This window comes from Hibiscus syriacus, unplaced genomic scaffold (genome assembly GCF_006381635.1).
Source record: "Hibiscus syriacus cultivar Baekdansim isolate YM2019G1 unplaced genomic scaffold, ASM638163v2 tig00000764_pilon, whole genome shotgun sequence".
Lineage (NCBI taxonomy): Eukaryota > Viridiplantae > Streptophyta > Magnoliopsida > Malvales > Malvaceae > Hibiscus > Hibiscus syriacus.
In genome coordinates this window covers 851,620-870,989 of record NW_024061820.1, presented here as the reverse complement: position 1 = coordinate 870,989, position 19,370 = coordinate 851,620, and the positions used below count along the sequence as shown (strand labels likewise).

The following is a 19,370-nucleotide window of genomic DNA, read 5'->3' as shown; positions in this document are numbered from 1 at the left end:
GGTATTTGCAAAAGTATGTGTTGAGGTTAAGGCTATCTTAAAGGTTTCTCGTTTCATTCAAGTGAAGTTTAATGATGGTTCAGTGGAGTCGATTGTGGTGGAAATCACATGGCTTCCTCAACGATGTTCTCACTGTCACGTGTTTGGATATGAGGAGATGGTTTGTGAGAAGACTTGTAATAAGGCTAAGGTTCCTAAGCAGAAGTGGGTTTCAAAGGTAGTTGTTGAGCATCATGTTAGAGAGGATTCGAGTGCAATAGTTTAACCATCTGTGGATGGGGAGAAGGTAAGGCAGTAGAGGTTGTTGTTGATGGCTCTGTAATAGTGACTTCGGGGGAAGTTGAAGGTATGAGTGCTAATTGATTTGTAGTGTTGGCACCTATGAGTGATGATGAGCCTCATAAGGGGTGGAGGGAGACGAAGGATGTGGCTATTTTGAGGGAGATGATGGAGAATGGAAAGCGTGATACGAAGAGAAGTAAGAGGGGTGGTAGGGCTAGTGTTGTGAGTGGTTCTTCACCTCTATGATTTTTTGTTTTTGGAATGTTCAGGGGGTTTAATAACCCTCAAAATTAGTTGAGAATAATGAATAAAATTTGTTTGTTCAATGTTGATTTAGTTTGTTTGATTGAAACTATAATAAATGAAGTAAATAAGCAGACTGTTTGGGACTATTTTTTGGCGATTGGAGGGGGTTCTATAACTATTCTGATGTTATCGATGGGAGAATTCGGCTTATATGTCGGGAGAATTTTGACATTACTGAGGTAACTATTACTAATCAAAGTGTTACTTGTTCTCTTTGTGTTGGTGGGGTTTGTTTTTATGTTTCTGACATTTATAGTAATAATCTTGGGTGTGATAGGGAGAATTTGACAGTTATGAAGTTGTTAGTGCGACTTTAGCTCGTAACATGGAGGAGTTTAATGGTTATACGAAGGCTTTGGGATTAGTTGATCATGTGTTTATTGAGTTGTTGTTTACTTGGTCTAACCAACATGATTATTCTTTCCTTACTCGGAAGTTAGATTGAGTTATGGTCTTTATTTATTTGTTGGAGTTATTCCCTCATGCAATGCTCGAGTTCTTAACTCCTTCTCCTTTGAACTATTGCCCTAGTATTATGTGGCTTGAAAAAAAGATTAAGTTTCCTCCAAAGCTGTTTAAGTTTTTTTTTTAATTTATGGGTAAATGATGTGAATTTTCTAAGGGTTGTTAAGGATAGTTGGGGGGCTCCTATTCCTACGGGGGATCCTATGACTTGTCTCTATATAAAGTTAAAGCGTTTGAAATCGTGCTTGAGGGATTTGTATAATTATCATTTCGGGGGATTGTCATTGAAAGTTAAGGAGGTGAGAGTAGAGTTGGAGAGATTTCAATTAGACATCTTGTCTAGCAATGCTAGTGTGGAGTTTCAGATGAGAAAGGAGGTACTTTCGGCTGAATTAGCTCATTTGACATGCGTTGAATAGAGTTTTTTAAGAAAAAGACAAAAATTTTATAGATTCAAGAGGTGGTCAGAATTCTAAATTCTTTCATTTAATGGTTAAAATTCGTTAGAATCAGTAATGCATTAAAGTTCTTACTAATGAGTGAGAACAAGTGCTAAATTCGTTTGATTCTATTGTGGTTGAGGCAATGAACTTTTTTAACTATTTCGGAGGGGGCTAGGCTAGAGATCATTCGTCATGTGACTATGGAAGATGTTTGGGATTCGTTGTTTGCACAGAACTAAGAAAAAATGTCTGAGCATGATGGTTATTATATATATTTTTTAAGGTTGCATGGGGTGTTGTAGGTGCTGATTTTGTGAGTGTGATTCTTTTTTTCTTTGAGAATACGAGGTTATTGCATACCTTTAACGTTAATATTTTAGTGCTTACCCCTAATGTGCCTAACTCGATGCATATTAGGGATTTTTGTCTGATCGCTTGTTGTAACATAGATTATAAATGTATCGCTCGAATTATTGTGGGGTGGATGAAGCAAGTTTTTTCTGAGTTCGTATCTCGAGTCAGAGTGCTTTCATTCTAGGTGGGATATTGTTGATAATACCTTGATGGCTCAAAAACTTGTGAAGGGTTACAATCGCTCGTCTTTGTCACCGCAATATGCGATCAAGGTAGATTTTCAAGAGGCGTTTGATTCTGTTGAACTATATTTTGATATAATAATTTTAGACAAAATGTTACAAGGACTTTAATTGAATTTATTCAAAGTTTTCAAAAATAATTCAAAGTTCATTGAACTTGGAATTGAGCACAAAATGTTTTTCTAGAAAAACAGTATCGATACTGTTCTTATAGTATCGATACCTTATGAACAATACTGATACTGTTTATATGGTATCGATACCAAAGATAAGGGAAGTATCGACACTCACTAGGTAGTATCGATACTACCAGCAATGCTCAAATTCCAGAATGCAAAAATGGTACCGATACCCAAAAGGGTACCGATACTACTTTGTATAATAGTATCGATACCATAGGCATAGTATCGATACCATCAGACCCCAACGGCTAGTAACTACTAGTTGATTTAAAAATAACAAAGATAGTACCTATACTCCCTTTAGGAGTATCGATACCCTCTGTACCGGGTATTTTTATTTTACAGAGAAAACATTCCCCAAACGACTCCAAATCACTCCCAACAGCTATAAACGACTACAACTTCATTACAACATATAAATACAAGTTCAAGAAACTTGAAGAAGGTTTAGAACACATATGCAAGCATTCAAATACAAGAGAAGAGTTTTTCAATCTTATTTTTATCTCTCTTGTAAATATTAGTGTTTAGTGAGCTAAATTTGTAAACACCCTACATTTGAGAGGTTTTATTGTTTACTTTTTTTTACCTTTTGTAAAAGGGGATTGGTTATAGTTTAACCAAGTGAAAAACTAGGGAGTGTAAATGTTATTTCTTGATCATTGAAAAAGAAAGAACAAATTAGTGAATTTGTTAGAAAATCCTTAGTGATGAGCTAAGGTAGTGGATATAGACTTAGTTGAGAAGTCGAACCGCTATAAAGTGTTGTGCAAAGGTTTCTATCTTTTATTTCTCCTTACTCCATAAACCATTTTTGCCAATTCACTCATATTGCAACTTTTTCGGTTGTTCAATTGAGCATCTTCGATCCTAACAATTGGTATCAGAGCTTGACTCATTAGAAGGTTTAACAACCTTGAGACGATCATCGAAAAATCTCTACCGATTCCCGACGTAACCGACAAAGAGATGGCTTCAACCTCCGGTGCCATTTACATTGAAGATTCACAACCGATCAACAAGCCACCCTATTTCAATGGAGCAAATTATACCTATTGGAAGAATATGATGATGCTCTTTATTCAAGCCAACGATATAGGAGCTTGGAACTCTATCATGAAAGGATATATCATTCCAACCAGCGAGATAGACGATTGAAGTGATGGAGAGAAGAAGAAGTTTCAACTCAATGCTAAGGTTATGCACATTCTCTTTTGTGCATTAGGCCCAGATGAATATGGAAGAGTCTCCTCTTGTTCTAATGCTAATGAGATATGAGATAAGCTAGCTCTAAGTTACTCATGAAGGAATCAATGAAGTGAGGGAAACCAAGATAAGTCTTTTCAACCATAACTACGAGAATTTCAAGATGAAACCTGATAAAGACATCAAAGTTATGACGGATAGATTTTCCGTGATTGTTAACGGTCCAAAGGGATTTGGAGAAGTAATCCCTAATGAGAAGCTTGTGAGGAATATGATCTACTCTATTCCAAAGTCTTGGTAATCAAAGAAGACGGCGATCATTGAGGCTAAGAATCTAAAGTATCTTACTCTTGATGAGCTGATTGGTTCTCTTCTTACTCATGAGTTGATGGTGAAGGAAGGGGAAGATGAAGAAGAAAAGAATGACAAGAAGAAGGAAGAAAAGAAGAATGAGGTAGACATTGCCTTCAAATCCACTAATAAGAATTATGAAGATTTAAATGAACAGGTGGATGAAGACGATGATGATGAAGAAGAGATAACCAAGCTCTTCAAAAGATTCAGAGTCCCCCGGGTGTGTTTTGAATATCAAAGAACGGGGCATGTCAAAAATGTCCCCTCTTAAAGAAGAAGAGATGAGCAAGAAAAAGACATTTGTGGCAGCTTGGAGTGATGAAGATGAAGTAGCCAACCTATGCCTTATGGCCATCATTGAAGATTCAATGGTAACTTCCAACTCAAATGAATTTGTTTCTGATTCTTTTGATAAGTTACAAGTTGCTTACAATGAGTTGTATTTGGAATTTGAGTCCATGAATTCCAAATATAAGAAATTAATTTCAAAAATTATAGTTGAAAATGATATGGTTTTAAAAGCAAAAGTTACTTTTGAAAAGCAAAATGATTGTTTGAAAAATGATTTAGAGATTTCAAAAGTCAAAATCAATGATTTAGAAAAGGAAAATTTTGATTTGAAAGTTAAGCTTGAGAGCTTAACAAAAGAAAAAGAATTAATTTTTAAAAACAACTCATTATGTTTAAAAATGGCAAAATGCTCACATTGTCATTTTCATGGTCATTTGGAACATACTTGTCCTTTAAAGAAAGGAAAATGTTTTAAAATTAGACAAGTATGAGTTCCTAAGAGAACAAGGGGCATTGAAACTAACGTTCAAGGATCCAAAGCAATTTGGATACCAAAATCTACTTAAATGTCTCTTGTAGGTATGTGGGAGCAATGGTGATGAAAATAAAGAAATCAAGATGCTCTAGCCATACTAAAAAGGAATGGGTAACCTCTAAGCTTAAAAGCTTTTTAATTTTGCATAATTGGTTTATGCATGCATGAGTTTTTGAATTTAAATGATTTTGCGTTGATTTTCTATCTCATGTATGTTAAAAAGTTGTTATGATGAACATTTTAAAGTTCTTAATGATTTTTCATAATTTTTATTTCATCATAATGAATTTTGGTCAAAATTGAGTTTAAATGCTAATGATATCTCTCTAACAATTGATATCAATTTTCCAAATGCTTTGATTTTTTTTATTTTGACCTAAATTTAAACTTTATGCATGTAATTTAAAAAGAAAAATGATATCTCTCTAACAATTGATATCAAAATTTTCAAATGCATAACATTTTTGGCAGGCTTTATGCATATGCACTTATTCTCAACATTTGGTATTGCATAAAATATTTTAGACTTGGATATATTGAATTTCATATGCCACTAACATGTTTGTTATTCTTTGTTGAAATTCAATTTTTTTTAAGTGTTAAGCTTTTAAAGTCAATTTTTTGTTTGGAATACGAAATGACCATCCAGCTCAGTTGGTAGAGCACAAGGTTCTTAACCTTGAGGTCGTGGGATCGAGTCCTATGGAGGGTATTTTATAATTTGGAGGTCTCCTACGGAAGCTGCTCTCAACCTAGTGTTGGGGACATCATACTATCTTACCTCTCCCTTACCCCATTACAAATAGAAACAAGGGACAACCATTTTTTTTGTTTGGAATACACTTTTTGAGGGGGAGCTTTTGATTTTTCAAATGATTTTACTTCAAAATTTACCACTTATTATTCAATGTTATTTTTGAACTTTAAAAGTGAATTATTTTTTATATAACTAAAAAGGGGAGATGTATGGGTTTGAAAAATTCAATTTCTCAATGAAAAAGGAATAGCTGAACATTTTCCAATAATTGGTATCTTTTTCATTAAATGTTTTATTAAGGGGGAGTTTTGCCAAAAACATTTTTTTTCCAAATGTTTTGTTATATCTAAAAGGGGGAGATTGTTGAACTATATTTTGATATAACAATTTAAGGCAAAATGTTACAAGGACTTGAATTAAATTTATTCATAGTTTTTAAAAATAATTCAAAGTCCATTTAACTTAGAATTGAGCACAAAATGTTTTTCTGAACTAGCAATATCGATATTGTTCTTACAGTATTGATACCTCATGAACAGTACCGATATTGTTTATATGGTACCAATACCAAAGGTAAGGGAAGTATCGATACTACCAGCAATTCTCAAATTCCATAATATAAAAATGGTACCGATACCCAAAGGGGTACCGATATTACTTTGTATGGTAATATCGATACCATAGGCATAGTATTGATACCATCAGGCCCCAACGGCTAGTAACGACTTGTTGATTTAAAAATAACAAATGTAGTATCGATACTACTTTTAGGAGTTCCCGATACCCTCTGCACTGGGTAGTTTTATTTTGCAAATAAAACATCCCCAAACTGCTCCAAATCACTCCCAATGGCTATTAATGGCCACAACTTCATTCCAACATATAAATACAAGTTCAAGACATTTGAAGAAGGGTTAGAACACATATCCAAGCATTCAAACACAAAAAAAGAGTTCTTCAATCTTATTTTCATCTCTCTTGTAAATATTATTGTTTAGTGAGCTAACTTTGCAAACACCCTACCTTTGAGAGGTTTTATTGTTTACTTTTTTTTACCTTTTGTAAAAGGGGATTGATTCTAGTTTAGCCAAGTGAAAAACTAGGGAGTGTAAAGGTTGTCTCTTGATATTTGAAAAAGAAAGACCAAATTAGTGAATTTGTTAGAAAATTCTTAGTGAGGAGCTAAGGTAGTGGAGGTAGACTTAGTTGAGAAGTCGAACCACTATAAATCGATGTACAAAGGTTTCCATATGTTCTTTCTCTTTACTCCCTAAACCGTTTTTACCAATTCACCATTCTTGCAACTTTTTCGGTTGTTCAATTGAGCCTCTTCGATCCTAACAGATTCTTTGGATTGAGGTTTTGTAGTTTTGGTTTTGGAGGTGGTGGGATTTCTGGGGAGGATGATTGGATGGATTAGAGTGTGTGTTACTACTCCGAGATTATCGATTGCATTAACAGAGGCTTGGTGGGTTCTTTTTTGCCAGCGCGAAGGGAAACCCCTTATATCCCTTTTTGTTTGTACTTGTTATAAATGGTTTGTCTCGCTTATTGGATAGAGCTGCAGAGTTTGGTGTGTTCAGGTTTCAACCTAAGTTCCCTAAGATTCATCTTACCAATCTTTATTTTGTAGATGATCTTCTTGTTTTTACTAGGGGTGACTACGACTCAGTCATGAGGGTGTGGAACATGTTGACAAGGTTTTATGAGTTCTTTGGGTTGAGGTTAAATTTGGGTAAGATTGAAAATTTTCTTTAGGAGTTAATGAGAGTATTTTTTAGACTATAGTTGCGGATGTTGGTGTTCAGAGGGGAAATTGCTAGTGAGGTATCTTGGGGTTCCTCTCGTTGTCAGGAGACTTTCGACTAGAGATTGTAGGTCGTTGCTTGATCGCTTTGCTCAAATACTTCAAAGTTAGAAGGCAAGACACCTTTCGTATACGGGGAGGAGTTCATTCAATCAGTCTTTTTGGTGTTAAAGCTTTTTTGAGTAGACAACTTGTATTGCCATGGGCTGTTACTGATAGGATTAACCAATTATGTATGATATTGTTTTAGAAGGGTGAGGATAAATCGGCTAGGGGTGCTTGGATTAGTTGGTCGTCGATCTGTAGGTCAAAGTGTGAAGGTGGTTTATGGATTAAAGAATTTGTAGCTAAAACCATGCTTGTCTTTTCCTTTATATCAATAAGATTATTCTAAATGACAATTCAATTGGTTACTTGGATCTATTTGTATGTCTCGTGAGGTTGTTCTTTTTGGTAGGTATTTGAATCCTTGCGAGGGTGTTGGGTATGGTCGAATTTGTTGCAGATGAGGTCTAAGTTTGTCTCAATTTCAACCCTCTCGGGCACTGCTTCATCTTTGATTTCAAGTGTTTGGAATTTCATTCGTTTGCATTGCGATAGAGTTCATTGGGATAGACTGGTGTGGCATTCAGGTCACACTCTGAGGAATTTCGTTATTGTTTGGATGACGGTTTTGGATAGGCTTCCAACGATGAGTCGACTCATTTCTTTTGGGTTCAACATAGAGGAGACTTGTGAGTTGTGCTCGGATGAGATAGAGTCTCATGATGATTTACTTTTTGATTGTGCTTATTCTAGATATATTTGGAATTGGGTTTTGCATGCTTGTTGGTTATCTAGATAATTTTTATGTTGATATCAAGAGTTGTGTTGGGCTTATAGGGAGGTTAGGGGCATGTTGTTGCTTTCGGTTTTGTTTCATGTTGCTTTTGGAAAGAAACTGTCGTTTGTTTCTAGGTAGGCATCGACTTGAGGTTGAGCTGGTGGCCTACCTGAAGGATACTGTTCGTTGGAAGCTCGTTAAAATTGCACGAGACTAAAGGGAGACAGTTGAGCAGAGAGTGTCGTGTTGAATGGGGGCTAAATTTTTAGGATGCTTTGGGGTTGTTTATTTGTACAGGAATAGTATAATCTGATGTACTTGGATTTTTTTTGGATATAAAATTTGTATTTATCCAAAAAAAAAATGATATAAATGTTTAATTGATTTTTTTATCTATTTAAAAGTTATGATTGATTTTCATTGAAAGTACAATGTCATAATTAATTTTAATTAGAAATAATAATTTTATTAATATTTATATAAAAATTGATATCAAATTATATCTATTTTTATTCAAACTTAAATTGATATTAAAATTATGTTAAGTTGAGTTGAATAAGATCACAAATAGAGAGTAAAAATCTTTGATATTATTTTTTTAGATTCGAACTTAAAATCTTATTTAAAAAATATCAAATTATTTATTATATGATCCAATAAATATTAATAATATTTTTTATATCTATATCATTGTCGATATAAGATTGAAGTCGCGGTAAAGATAATAAGCTTAACTTGTTTAGGTAAATATGAAGAATAGAAGAATATGGTACTTGGAGTATAAGAAAGAGATGCAATTAAGATTGGTTGGTCCTCTCTTAGATCAATAAGAGTGATACAATGGTGTGTTTTGAGTCACCTAGAACATGATAAGACGGTTAGCAAGTGAGTCCACCTATGAAACAAGTTGTTAAACGAGATTAGAGATCCCTGTGAAGGACATTGTATGACTGTTGGAGACGTGATTGATCAGAAACTGCTTCGGATGCTACTGATCTCAACAAGATAATTTCAAAATTTGGAAACATTCAGGACAAAGTACAACAGCTTTTCTCTGAACTGCAACTGCAAGCAAAGGGAAATCATTAAAGCTGCAAAAGGAAATAAATAGAATTATTTTGGGTCCAGCTCCGGTGTTGCAACTTGCAAGCGTCCAAGAGAGAGAGTAAATGGTGGGCGGCAATCCAAAGAATAGGTGGAAAGATGCTTGTAACGTCACTTGGTTTCTCAATAGAGCCACCGTATCCGAAAGGCATTTTTATTCATGCGCGCAAAGGCAAGCACTAAGCAGCCGGGTGAGATTTTTCTCGATGGCTCATGAATGAGTATCGTCAGTTCACATGATTCGGACCCCACAAAGGCAAGAGCCAAGCGGTATCCATGGGAGACGCATGGGGGTGATGTTTGGGTCCCTCCACGTGTTCAGCTAGCACGAAAATAAGGGACCTGTTTGCTTTGCTCCCCTAGGGATAAAACAAATACCAAGACTCATCTACTTGTCTACAGCCAATTAACACCCATAGTCGGCAACTCAATCAAACCATTTCGAGACTTCTTACAGCCAAATGCTTCACGAGTTGGAGAAATCTTTTTTACCTGTCATGAAGAACAAAGGCCATTTCCTTTTCTAAAACCCCAAGGGGTTGTTTCTTTACCAGCTAAAACCATTAACTTTATTGGATGAAATGACTAGATTGACATTAAATTAAATTACGTTGTATTATAAATTTAACGATTGAAGGTTACTCGATGACTTTTTCTTATAAAAGTTCGATTTGTTATAACCGAATTTATTTTATCACAAATATCGAATATATTTTAATTTTTAGAATTTTTTGGATCAAATCCATTCGAACTCGGGAATAAATAAGAACGCATAAGCAAGTCACCGAAGTCTTAAGCCCAAACTACACAGTCAAAGGGGCCCGCTTCACAACGACACCAACACTAGTACTGCTACATAGCCGAATACGATGTATATAAAATTTTAAATAATTTCAGTAATTGAGAGATTTTTTTTGAGATTTTAAATTAAAATATCTCATATATTATCAAATAATTAAATTTTTAAATAAATATTATTTTTATTCATCTAAAATTATTATCAAAAATAAATATTTTATCAAATACATTCTAAAATATTAAAGAAACATTGAAAAATGTTTATTTTACAATTCAAACGAATAGAAATTTAAAAATATATTTGATTGCTAAAATAAATGCATGTTCCAATTTGACGAATTCTATAAAGCTTTACATTAATCAGCAGAATATTAATTAATATGTAATAATCAAACACAAATTTTAAATTGTTTAAGGTAATTTAATATAATATTTATTTAAAAAATTGATTATTGATAACATAATACTGCAACACAGCTGGTTAAATTTAAAATTTTAAGAGAGAATAATATTATATTTAATTAAAGTCACTTAATGGGTTATAAATAAACGGTATTTAAAAATAATTTTTTTGTTTAATTCATATATTATTTGATTTATAAATTTTTAATTAGATACAAATTCAATTAAAAATATATAATTTTAATTATAATTAGTTTTTTAATAATATCATTTTTATATTTTTATATATTTCTAAATAAAGTGAGTAAAATTATGAAAAATTTTATAATTATACTTTTTTCTAAATATATATTATTTAATTTACTTTTTTTTTTAATAATTCATTATATTTTTAAAGAAAAATGATAGCAAATTCCTGTTGGTGCAAAAAGAAAAATTTGTAGCAGATTCCCCATTTTCATTCTCACAGAAACTATAAAACCGTAAAATTCCCAGAAATTTGGTTAAATCGGAATGTGTGTATTGAGGAGCTCCTCAGGCTGCCTTATTGAGTTCCTAAATTTTCAGTGTTTTTATTTTCATACCTAAATTTTTTCCGTCGTCTCCAACGCCAAAACCCTAACTTGCTTTCTTTATTTTCCTGAAAGCTTCTCTCTCCGTGTTTTTTTTTTGTTTTCAGTAACATTCTCCAAATTATTTCCTTTTTCTTTTTTCCCCTCCTGGTTTGTGGTCGGGGGTTCGAGTTTTTAAGATGGATATTGAGCAAAAGCAAGCCGAGTTCATCGATCACTTTGTTAAGCAAGCGTCGGCTCAGAAGGGGACGGCCCTTGTTTCCGTTATCGTCGAAGCAACGTCTCATCCTTCACTCTTCGCCTTCTCCGAGATTCTTGCCGTGCCCACCTTCGCTGAGGTAAAGACCTATTCCGATATCAGTTTCTTTTATTTTCTTTCCCCTACTTTCCTCAATCTGAGAAATAAAAGCCGTCATCAGTTATTTTTTGCTGCACATAGCTTAATAACATTTTTTCCTGTTTCTTTTTCTGGCAATATAGTCTGATGTTTTAGTTTTATCCATTGTTTCACTTTCGGTTTGATGCTTTAGTTTACTTGTAATTTATAAGAAACCTATATACCTTTGCAGCTTGACGGAACTGAAAACTCGGAGTACCTGGAGGTGCTTCGGTTGTTTGCCCATGGCACATGGAGCGATTACAAGAGTAAGCTGGAAAATCTGTGTTTTATTGTTTGTGACAAGTTTGTAATGTTTTCAATACACTTGTTTCACTTGTACCCGTATTTTTTCTATTCGAGATAATTTGAAGATCATTTGTAGTTAACATTTGTCACTACCGTGTAAATCTCTTCAAGATTACCAGTTTTACTCTTCTGAATGTTATCCTTCACTTAATTAATCCACTTGATTATTTCTGTCTTTGATTGTTGCTATAGTTATTATTCACATCATAATGTGACCAACTCTGGCTGCTTAAACTATTTGATTAGGCAATAGTGGCAGCCTTCCTCAACTGGTCCCTGATCAAGTTCTCAAGTTAAAGCAACTCACTGTCCTTACACTTGCTGAGACGAACAAGGTATTGTAGTTGAGTTATGAGGGCATTTGATCATCTAAATATGCTATAGTTGCCAGCCTCGTTCCATTGTAGTGGTTATAGTTATTTTGATATTCATTGAACGTGCCACTTTGACTTCGTAACGTGAAGAAACCAAGTCTTTAGAATCTCTTGAAAAATTTTAATGCCTTTCTGAATTGTTTTATTCCACTTTCTAACTGAAATGGATATACCCTTTGTCTGACAATGGCACTATAGGTTGTAAATGTTGGTTGCATCAAGTTCATTTACCATTTAAATATCTTGACCAGGTATTACCATATGATCAACTAATGCTGGAGTTAGATGTCACCAATGTTCGTGAACTTGAAGATTTTCTTATCAATGAGTGCATGTATGCGGTGGGTAGACTCCCGGCTTGATTCTCTATTAATTTTTATCCTAGGATTTGCTCCATTATGACACGCTTTAGCTACTTGAACGGCCTTGAAAGGCCCTGGGAACATGATATTTTGGTTTTTCAATGGATGATTTTATGCAATGTGTTGCATGTGATAGAACTTTGCAGTTGTTTCTGCATTCATATTTGTTTTTTTTGGGACGGTTAACTTTTAGAGTGGCCCTGCATTGTTCACAGTTATTTCTACAGCTATTTGAACTTTCCTTTGGTGGTCAAACCCAATACCTTAGGTCTTACTCTGGCTCTGCTTTCAAAAAGGTTTGAGAAAGAAGGGGAAGGCGGGGTACTTGTCTTCCCATTGGATGTTTTGTTGAATTTTAAGGGAAGTGAGTTCTACCAGAGGTGCAAATATACTGAAAGTGTGCTGATTTTTGTTCATTTTTCCCAACCTTTTTGTTAGGGTATAGTCAGAGGAAAGCTGGATCAGCTGCGAAGATGTTTTGAGGTATAAGTTTACTGTCCTTTCCTCTCAAGAATTTTCCTTTACATTTATTTTTTTAGCTGATTAAATCTTTAATATTTGTTCTGGAAGATCCAATTTGCTACTGGGAGGGATTTGAGGCCAGGACAACTTGGGAGTATGATAGAAACACTGTCGAACTGGTAACATCTCTGGTTCAAATAGAGCATTTCATTAAGTCCTCTGTCCATACTGCAGTTATAGTGCTACTGTGTGATTTTCTATTAAATTTTCGATTTGTTCATTAGAGCTAATTAGTCCAAGTAGACCTGACAGAATACAAAGTTGAATTTGATAAATCAGCATATATATATATATATATATATATATATATATATATATATATATATATATAGTATTAATAAATCTGCCTATGGATTTGAATTTTAAACCTAGGTTGGGAACATCGGACAACTTACTCATCTCAATTCAAGATAAGATAAAATGGGTGGATAATATGAGTGAGTTGGACAAAAAACATCGAAAGGAGGTTGAAGATAAGGTGGAAGAACTAAAGAAGTCCATCTCTGCCAAGGTCAGTTGAATCTGGCTTGCCTTTTATATCGATTGCCCTTTTCCTATTATTCGGCATCGAACCATTGAAAAAACATGAGAACGTAAATTTGGGCTGAAAGTGTTCTCATTACTCTTTGTCTTTTAGTTTTTAAACTAATTTTATAAACATTGAAGAATGCAAAACTAATCACATCTATGGTAGTTGTTGATGTACATTCACACTTTTAAGATATAATTTTTTTTTTCTGCGGCCGGGGGGGTGATGGTCGGAATGAGTCCTTTAACTCTTGCAAAAATGCTCAAACAAATAACATTGGAGCTTAAAGCTGAAACTTTCTAGTTAAGATGCAAAGGAGGTTAACAGGATCTTTATTTAGCATGCCACGACTTCACTCTATCAATATCAAGATATGTTGCTTCAAAAAATATATATATATCAAGATATGTTGGTCGATGTGGCTTACTTACATTGTAGCAGAAGTTACCAACTGTAAGCAGGCTGAAGTTGACTTCCGAGGGATCGAAGAGATCTACTTTGAACCTGGTGGAGTGATGGACTATGAAGAAGACCGAAGCCGACCAAAGAGGTATTTCCTTCCCTTTTTTCAACTTCCATTATATATCCTTAAACATGTTCTCTTTCTCCCTTTCTCTCTCTTTTTGTTTACTGAAGAGTCAATGTGGTTTTCATGGCGTCCAATGGTTTTATGTTCTTAGAAATCAGTGGCCTGATATTGATACCTATTTCAATACCATCTGGAATTCACTAAATATTTGGTTATTTCGACTTCTAAAAATTATGCTTCTTAATTGGATTGAGAAAAGTTGGATCAGAGTCTATTCCTTGAACTAACTGCATTTCACTGATGTCTAATGGTGTGAATAATACAGGAGACGGCATCCAAGATCGTGAAGATATAGAAAAGCAACCGATTAGACCAATGTTTAGTTGAATAGTGGGATTTTAGTTCAAAACATCTCAGCTACAGATGAATCTGCTTTTGGGAAGGGATACTGTGCTGCATGCCTGCTTTTGTGATTGTTGCTTTAAAATTTTAGAATTACACCAACTTGTATTGAACCCTTTGTTTATTCCTTTCTGAGTTTGGAAGAACAGCACCTGATCTGCTGGTGGTGTGGCTGAAACATTTCAAGTAGTTAGATACACCATGAAGAATCCTTTAATAAATACAGAAGTAAAAGGGAGCTAAAATCTTTACCAATATTGAATAAAGTTTTGCAATTCAAATGATCTTTCCATTAACGGATGACCCGTCGAAATTCAGTTGACATTGATTGATATTAGTTCTAACTCTCTTCCTAACCCAGTTTCAAATATCGAATTAATCTAGCTAATCCTCCGTTTCTACTTTGGAGTTCTAGAGAAAGGTGACTCAGCTGATGACCAAGACGAGCCAGGTTCCAGAGACCTTCGCTTGTTAGTGCCCAACCTCACTGGCTCCACCTGAGCTGAGCCGACGAGATGCGGAAAATTCAGCTTGGCTTTTGCGCCACACATTTTAAAAGCTGCTTTGTCATAAGCCAGTGCAGCATCTTCCGGAGTCTCGTAAGTACCAAGCCAGATCCGGGCACCAATTCTCTTAGGATCCCTTATCTCTGCTGCGTACGTCCCCCATGGCCTTCTCCTTACACCCTTATAACGGAACTTCTTTGGCTGCATGTGAATTGCAGTCATCGGCCCGGGAGTCAATTCACAGTTGGGAACTGGAACATCAACAGCGGCAGACTCCGGCGTGTCAAATAATTGATCAAACGTTATCCACTGATCAACATTGATAGCAACGGCATCAGTACTGGAAAAATCCATCTGATCCGATGGAATCGGAACTTGAATATTTTCAACGTTTTCGGGAAACTTAGCTGGAATTTGAGTCCCAGAATCATCATCTTCCAAAAGATGCCGACGGACCGAGTCCAAGAAGCCGAGATTAAATTCTGAATTCGTTTCACAGTACATATTTGCTTGATCTGGAAGATAAAGCTGAGACCACGATTGCGAGGTGTGGAATTAAACTGAAACTGGATGAGTAGCTCGAGGTTATATATACTTTGGGACTTGGTATTAAACTATTATTATTGTTCCTGCTTTTCTTCGTGGGAAGCTTCTCTGTGTTGAGATTTATCACGTTTTTAAAGTGTTTCATTTATTATTAATTGTGTTTAACCTTTGTAATAATAAATAAACAAATATGCACATGTTGGGTTTTAAATTTTAATTATTATTGTTTCGTTATCGTCTCGTTTAGGTAGTTGGAATATATATAATATGTGGATTAATCGTTGATTGGTTCATATTTTAATTAATAAATTGATTGATTCCTTCTGCTGCCCTTCATTTATTAGTAACTAGAATTTGATTCTCGAGCGATGCTAATTTAATCGACCGTTATCTCATTTGATAAGATGGAATTTTTCAAAAAAGAATTTAGAAGCCGAATTTATTATTATGGAAATTTCTATCTTCCTTTAGTTTTATCTTTTACTGATTAATCACATTTTTTACCCGTAAGTTTTGTTTCTTTCAATTTAGTCTAACTAATTTTTAACATGTTTTTCTTTATCCAATTTTTAAGTCATTAATTATTATTACTATTATCAGTAATATTCCTTCCATGTTTCATTCATTTTTTATAATATGCATCATAATTTTTAAAAATAAATTAAGACAATATTTTGTTGAACAAATAAATTAAGACTATTATTATCACGATAGTTAATGTAATAACTCATTTGGTGCTATCTCATTAATTTTGTGATAAAAAAGACATCCTTCACAAAACTTCTTAATACCATTCTTTTAAAATTTAAAACAATATTATTTTATTAATATAATTAACAAAATGGTCTCCTTACTCATTTGGATGTCATCTCATCAACTTTTTGTAATAAGATAACATCCTTCACAGAGAACATAATTCCCCTGCCCCTCTTTTGTGTCCCTATTCTTGCTTCTTAGTATAATATTCTGACACGTGTTCTTTTCAATAAATTGTATTTTGTTTGTTTTAGTATTAAAGAATTGATGTTTTTATTTCCTTTTTGTATTAAATTACAAGTAATATTTGAAAATTATTTTAAGCTTTAATTATATAAATTAATAACAACAATAAGAAAATGACCATCCAGCTCAGTTGGTAGAGCACAAGGTTCTTAATCTTGGGGTTGTGGGATCGAGTCCCACGGAGGGTATTTCATAATTCGTATGTCTCCTACGAAAGCTGTTCTTAACCTGGCGTTAGGTGCAGCCTATTATCCTACCTCTCTCTTACCCCCATTATATATGGAAATAAGGGTCAGCTAATAACAACAATAAATAAAATCAAAATAAAGTGATCGTAATATTTTTATAGTTTATATGAAGTTTTTTAAGTTGCAATTGTATAAGTATTGAAAAGTTAATAAAAAACCAAATATAATGATAGTATTTTTTTATAATTTATATATCACGTACAAGATAAAATAAAATAAATTTTTTACTATTACAATAACAAAATCTTATATATTTTTTCTTTGTGATTATAATAAAAGATATTTTATTTATCTTGTGTATGTCATACAACTATCATTATATTTGATTTTTAATACATTCTATTATTTTTTAAATACTTATACAATTGAAACTTAAAATCTTTTCATATAACATATTATAATTAGTATGAACCAAGTGACTTCATTCATTGATTAAAAAATTGTTGTTGTTCTTTAAGGTTCCAAGTTCGAACGCCACTTATACAGTAGTATGAACGTTCATTATCAAATGACCGAAAGTCTTTAAACATATACTATCTTTTATTCACTTCAAATTTATAAAAAAAAATAGATTATAACTAACATCAAATAAAATAAAATTAATATAAACAAAAGGTATTATATTTAAAATATATATGCATTATAAAAATGTTACGATCATTTGATTTAATTTTTGCTTATTTTTTTATTTTTATTATTCTTTTAATTAAAACTTAAAATAGATTTCAAAATATTAATTGTAACTTAATATAAAGAAAAGAAAGAAAAACACCAAATCTTTAATATTAAAATAAACAAAATTTAGAATAATTTATTGAAAGGAACACGTGTCAAAATATTTGACTAAGGGGCAGGGGATTTGTATTCCTTCACAAATTTGTAAAGGCTTATAAATTAAATTTAAATTTGTATTAATATTTCTTTTAAGAATTGAAACAATATATGCTTTAAAATAATGTATCAAATTTTAGATGTTACGAGAGTGTTTTAATATTTTCAACACGTAATCAACCATTGAATCCAATTTTAACTATAAATTTAAATGTAAAGCTTTAGAATTATCATTTTCGTTATAAAATAACAATTTTATAAGTGTTTAATCTTCCGTAATTCATAATAACCAATAAAAACTATAGTTTTCAAAACATGTTATTTTCGTTATAAAATAAACCCCTCATTAGATATTCCACGTCTCTTATTTTATTAATAATAAAGGAACGTGCATTCCATGTTCCTTCGTTCTACATACGCATTATATATATATATAATTGAGGATTAAAACGCGTCTCCCACGGCGGCACCGCCGCCTCCACCTTAAACTCTTTTCCAACATATCCGACCGCCGTTTTAAAATCGACCTCGGAAACACTCATCTTTAAAGGCAAATCACCCCATACTACTAAAACCCCTCAATATCTGCTGTTGCTGGAGATAGCTTTTATCTACAACAATTATCATGGTTTATCTAGATAGCTTAAACCTTTGCACTCGTAAGAAACGTCCGAGGCCGCAGCTTTGGCTTTATGATAAGCAAATCTTCAAGAAACGTGATTCCAAAGCACCAAAACTGTCATCTTCTTCATTCTTGTCGGCCTGCATCAATATTTAAAGAAGCACAATGACTTCTCAATCGCCTAACAACCTTCCCGCTACACACCAGCTGTTAAAACAGAATATATGGATGAATCAACAATTTGCTAACCAATTACCAACGTCAGCACATGCAACCCTCATGCAACCAGCTCCGTAAACATCACCACGCATAAGGCTAAGGCTAATACTCCGCTTCTCAGATTTAACACTTTACTATCGAGTGGCAGCACGATAATACTTATACATTACTTTCTTGGTAAATTATAAGACTGTTCACTTATCTTTTACTTTTATTCATTTTTATCATCAATTTTAAAAAAATTTCTGTTTTGGTCATTTATGTTATTGATTTATTACATTTATCGTTACTTTAATAATGTGATGCGTTAAAAATAATTCACTTTTATTTGACATAATGATAACATTCACTCATAACATTTGATTGAATAATCACTTTAGTCATTAATATTTTTTTTTGAATCATTTTAGCATATAATGTTATGTTTTAAGTCAAAATAACCTCTTATCATACGTAAATTATTGGTTGAATAACTATCAACGAGTGTTGATAACATAAATTTTTCATATATGATTATTTATTGACATATCATATATTACGCCACATAGAACGATGAAATTATATCATATCATCACTTGAATAATATGATAATGACATTTTATCTAAAATGATAATATTCATGTACTATGTTACTTAAATTAATAATATAAAATATCACGTTACTCAAAATAATGATAAAAATATATATAATGTCATTCAAAATAATAAAGATCTAAAAAAACTTATTATTATTGTAAATTATATTATAACAATGATAATTAAACTTGTCGCAACCGTCTTTCGCATGGGCCCGAAATTGAGCTTTGACTTAAATAGAACACGTTAGAGTCGCCACCGATCATTTAGAAAATATTTAGGTTGATCAGACACCATCTTACATGATCTGTATTTTACCAGAAATATGTCGGATTCGGGAGTCGGTTACAGTCAAGGAAGGATTAGCACCCTTGAATTGTCCTTTCGGTACCGTTTTAATTTGTCGGTTGCCTTAATCGCGAAAATTGAAATTTAAATTGAAATTTAAAAACTTGATTCGAATTATTTAACTTTGATCGAATGAAATTACCTCT

General features: G+C 33.1%; 2 protein-coding genes across 4 annotated transcripts; one reads left to right on the top strand and one right to left on the bottom strand.

Moving 5' to 3' along the window:
* The first annotated feature begins 11,028 nt into the window (after window positions 1-11,028).
* On the top strand, window positions 11,029-14,513 carry LOC120215676 (COP9 signalosome complex subunit 7-like). 3 transcript variants are annotated; one of them, XM_039213295.1, is made up of 9 exons: window positions 11,029-11,261; window positions 11,493-11,568; window positions 11,855-11,943; window positions 12,234-12,323; window positions 12,783-12,827; window positions 12,915-12,985; window positions 13,239-13,377; window positions 13,840-13,945; window positions 14,250-14,513. In XM_039213295.1, the coding sequence occupies exons 1-8, from the start codon at window positions 11,103-11,105 to the stop codon at window positions 13,909-13,911; spliced, it is 741 nt and encodes a 246-aa protein (XP_039069226.1). In that variant the 5' UTR covers window positions 11,029-11,102; the 3' UTR covers window positions 13,912-13,945; window positions 14,250-14,513. The 3 variants fall into 3 exon arrangements, with proteins under 3 accessions (XP_039069226.1, XP_039069218.1, XP_039069215.1); XM_039213287.1 differs by having other exon boundaries at window positions 11,030-11,261; window positions 13,837-13,945; XM_039213284.1 differs by having other exon boundaries at window positions 11,031-11,261; window positions 13,857-13,945.
* A 175-nt stretch (window positions 14,514-14,688) lies between these two features.
* Window positions 14,689-15,365, bottom strand: LOC120214427 (ethylene-responsive transcription factor 2-like). Its single transcript, XM_039212326.1, has one exon. It carries the CDS (start codon window positions 15,334-15,336, stop codon window positions 14,725-14,727), a length of 612 nt encoding a protein of 203 aa, XP_039068257.1. The 5' UTR covers window positions 15,337-15,365; the 3' UTR covers window positions 14,689-14,724.
* Window positions 15,366-19,370: the final 4,005 nt, after the last annotated feature.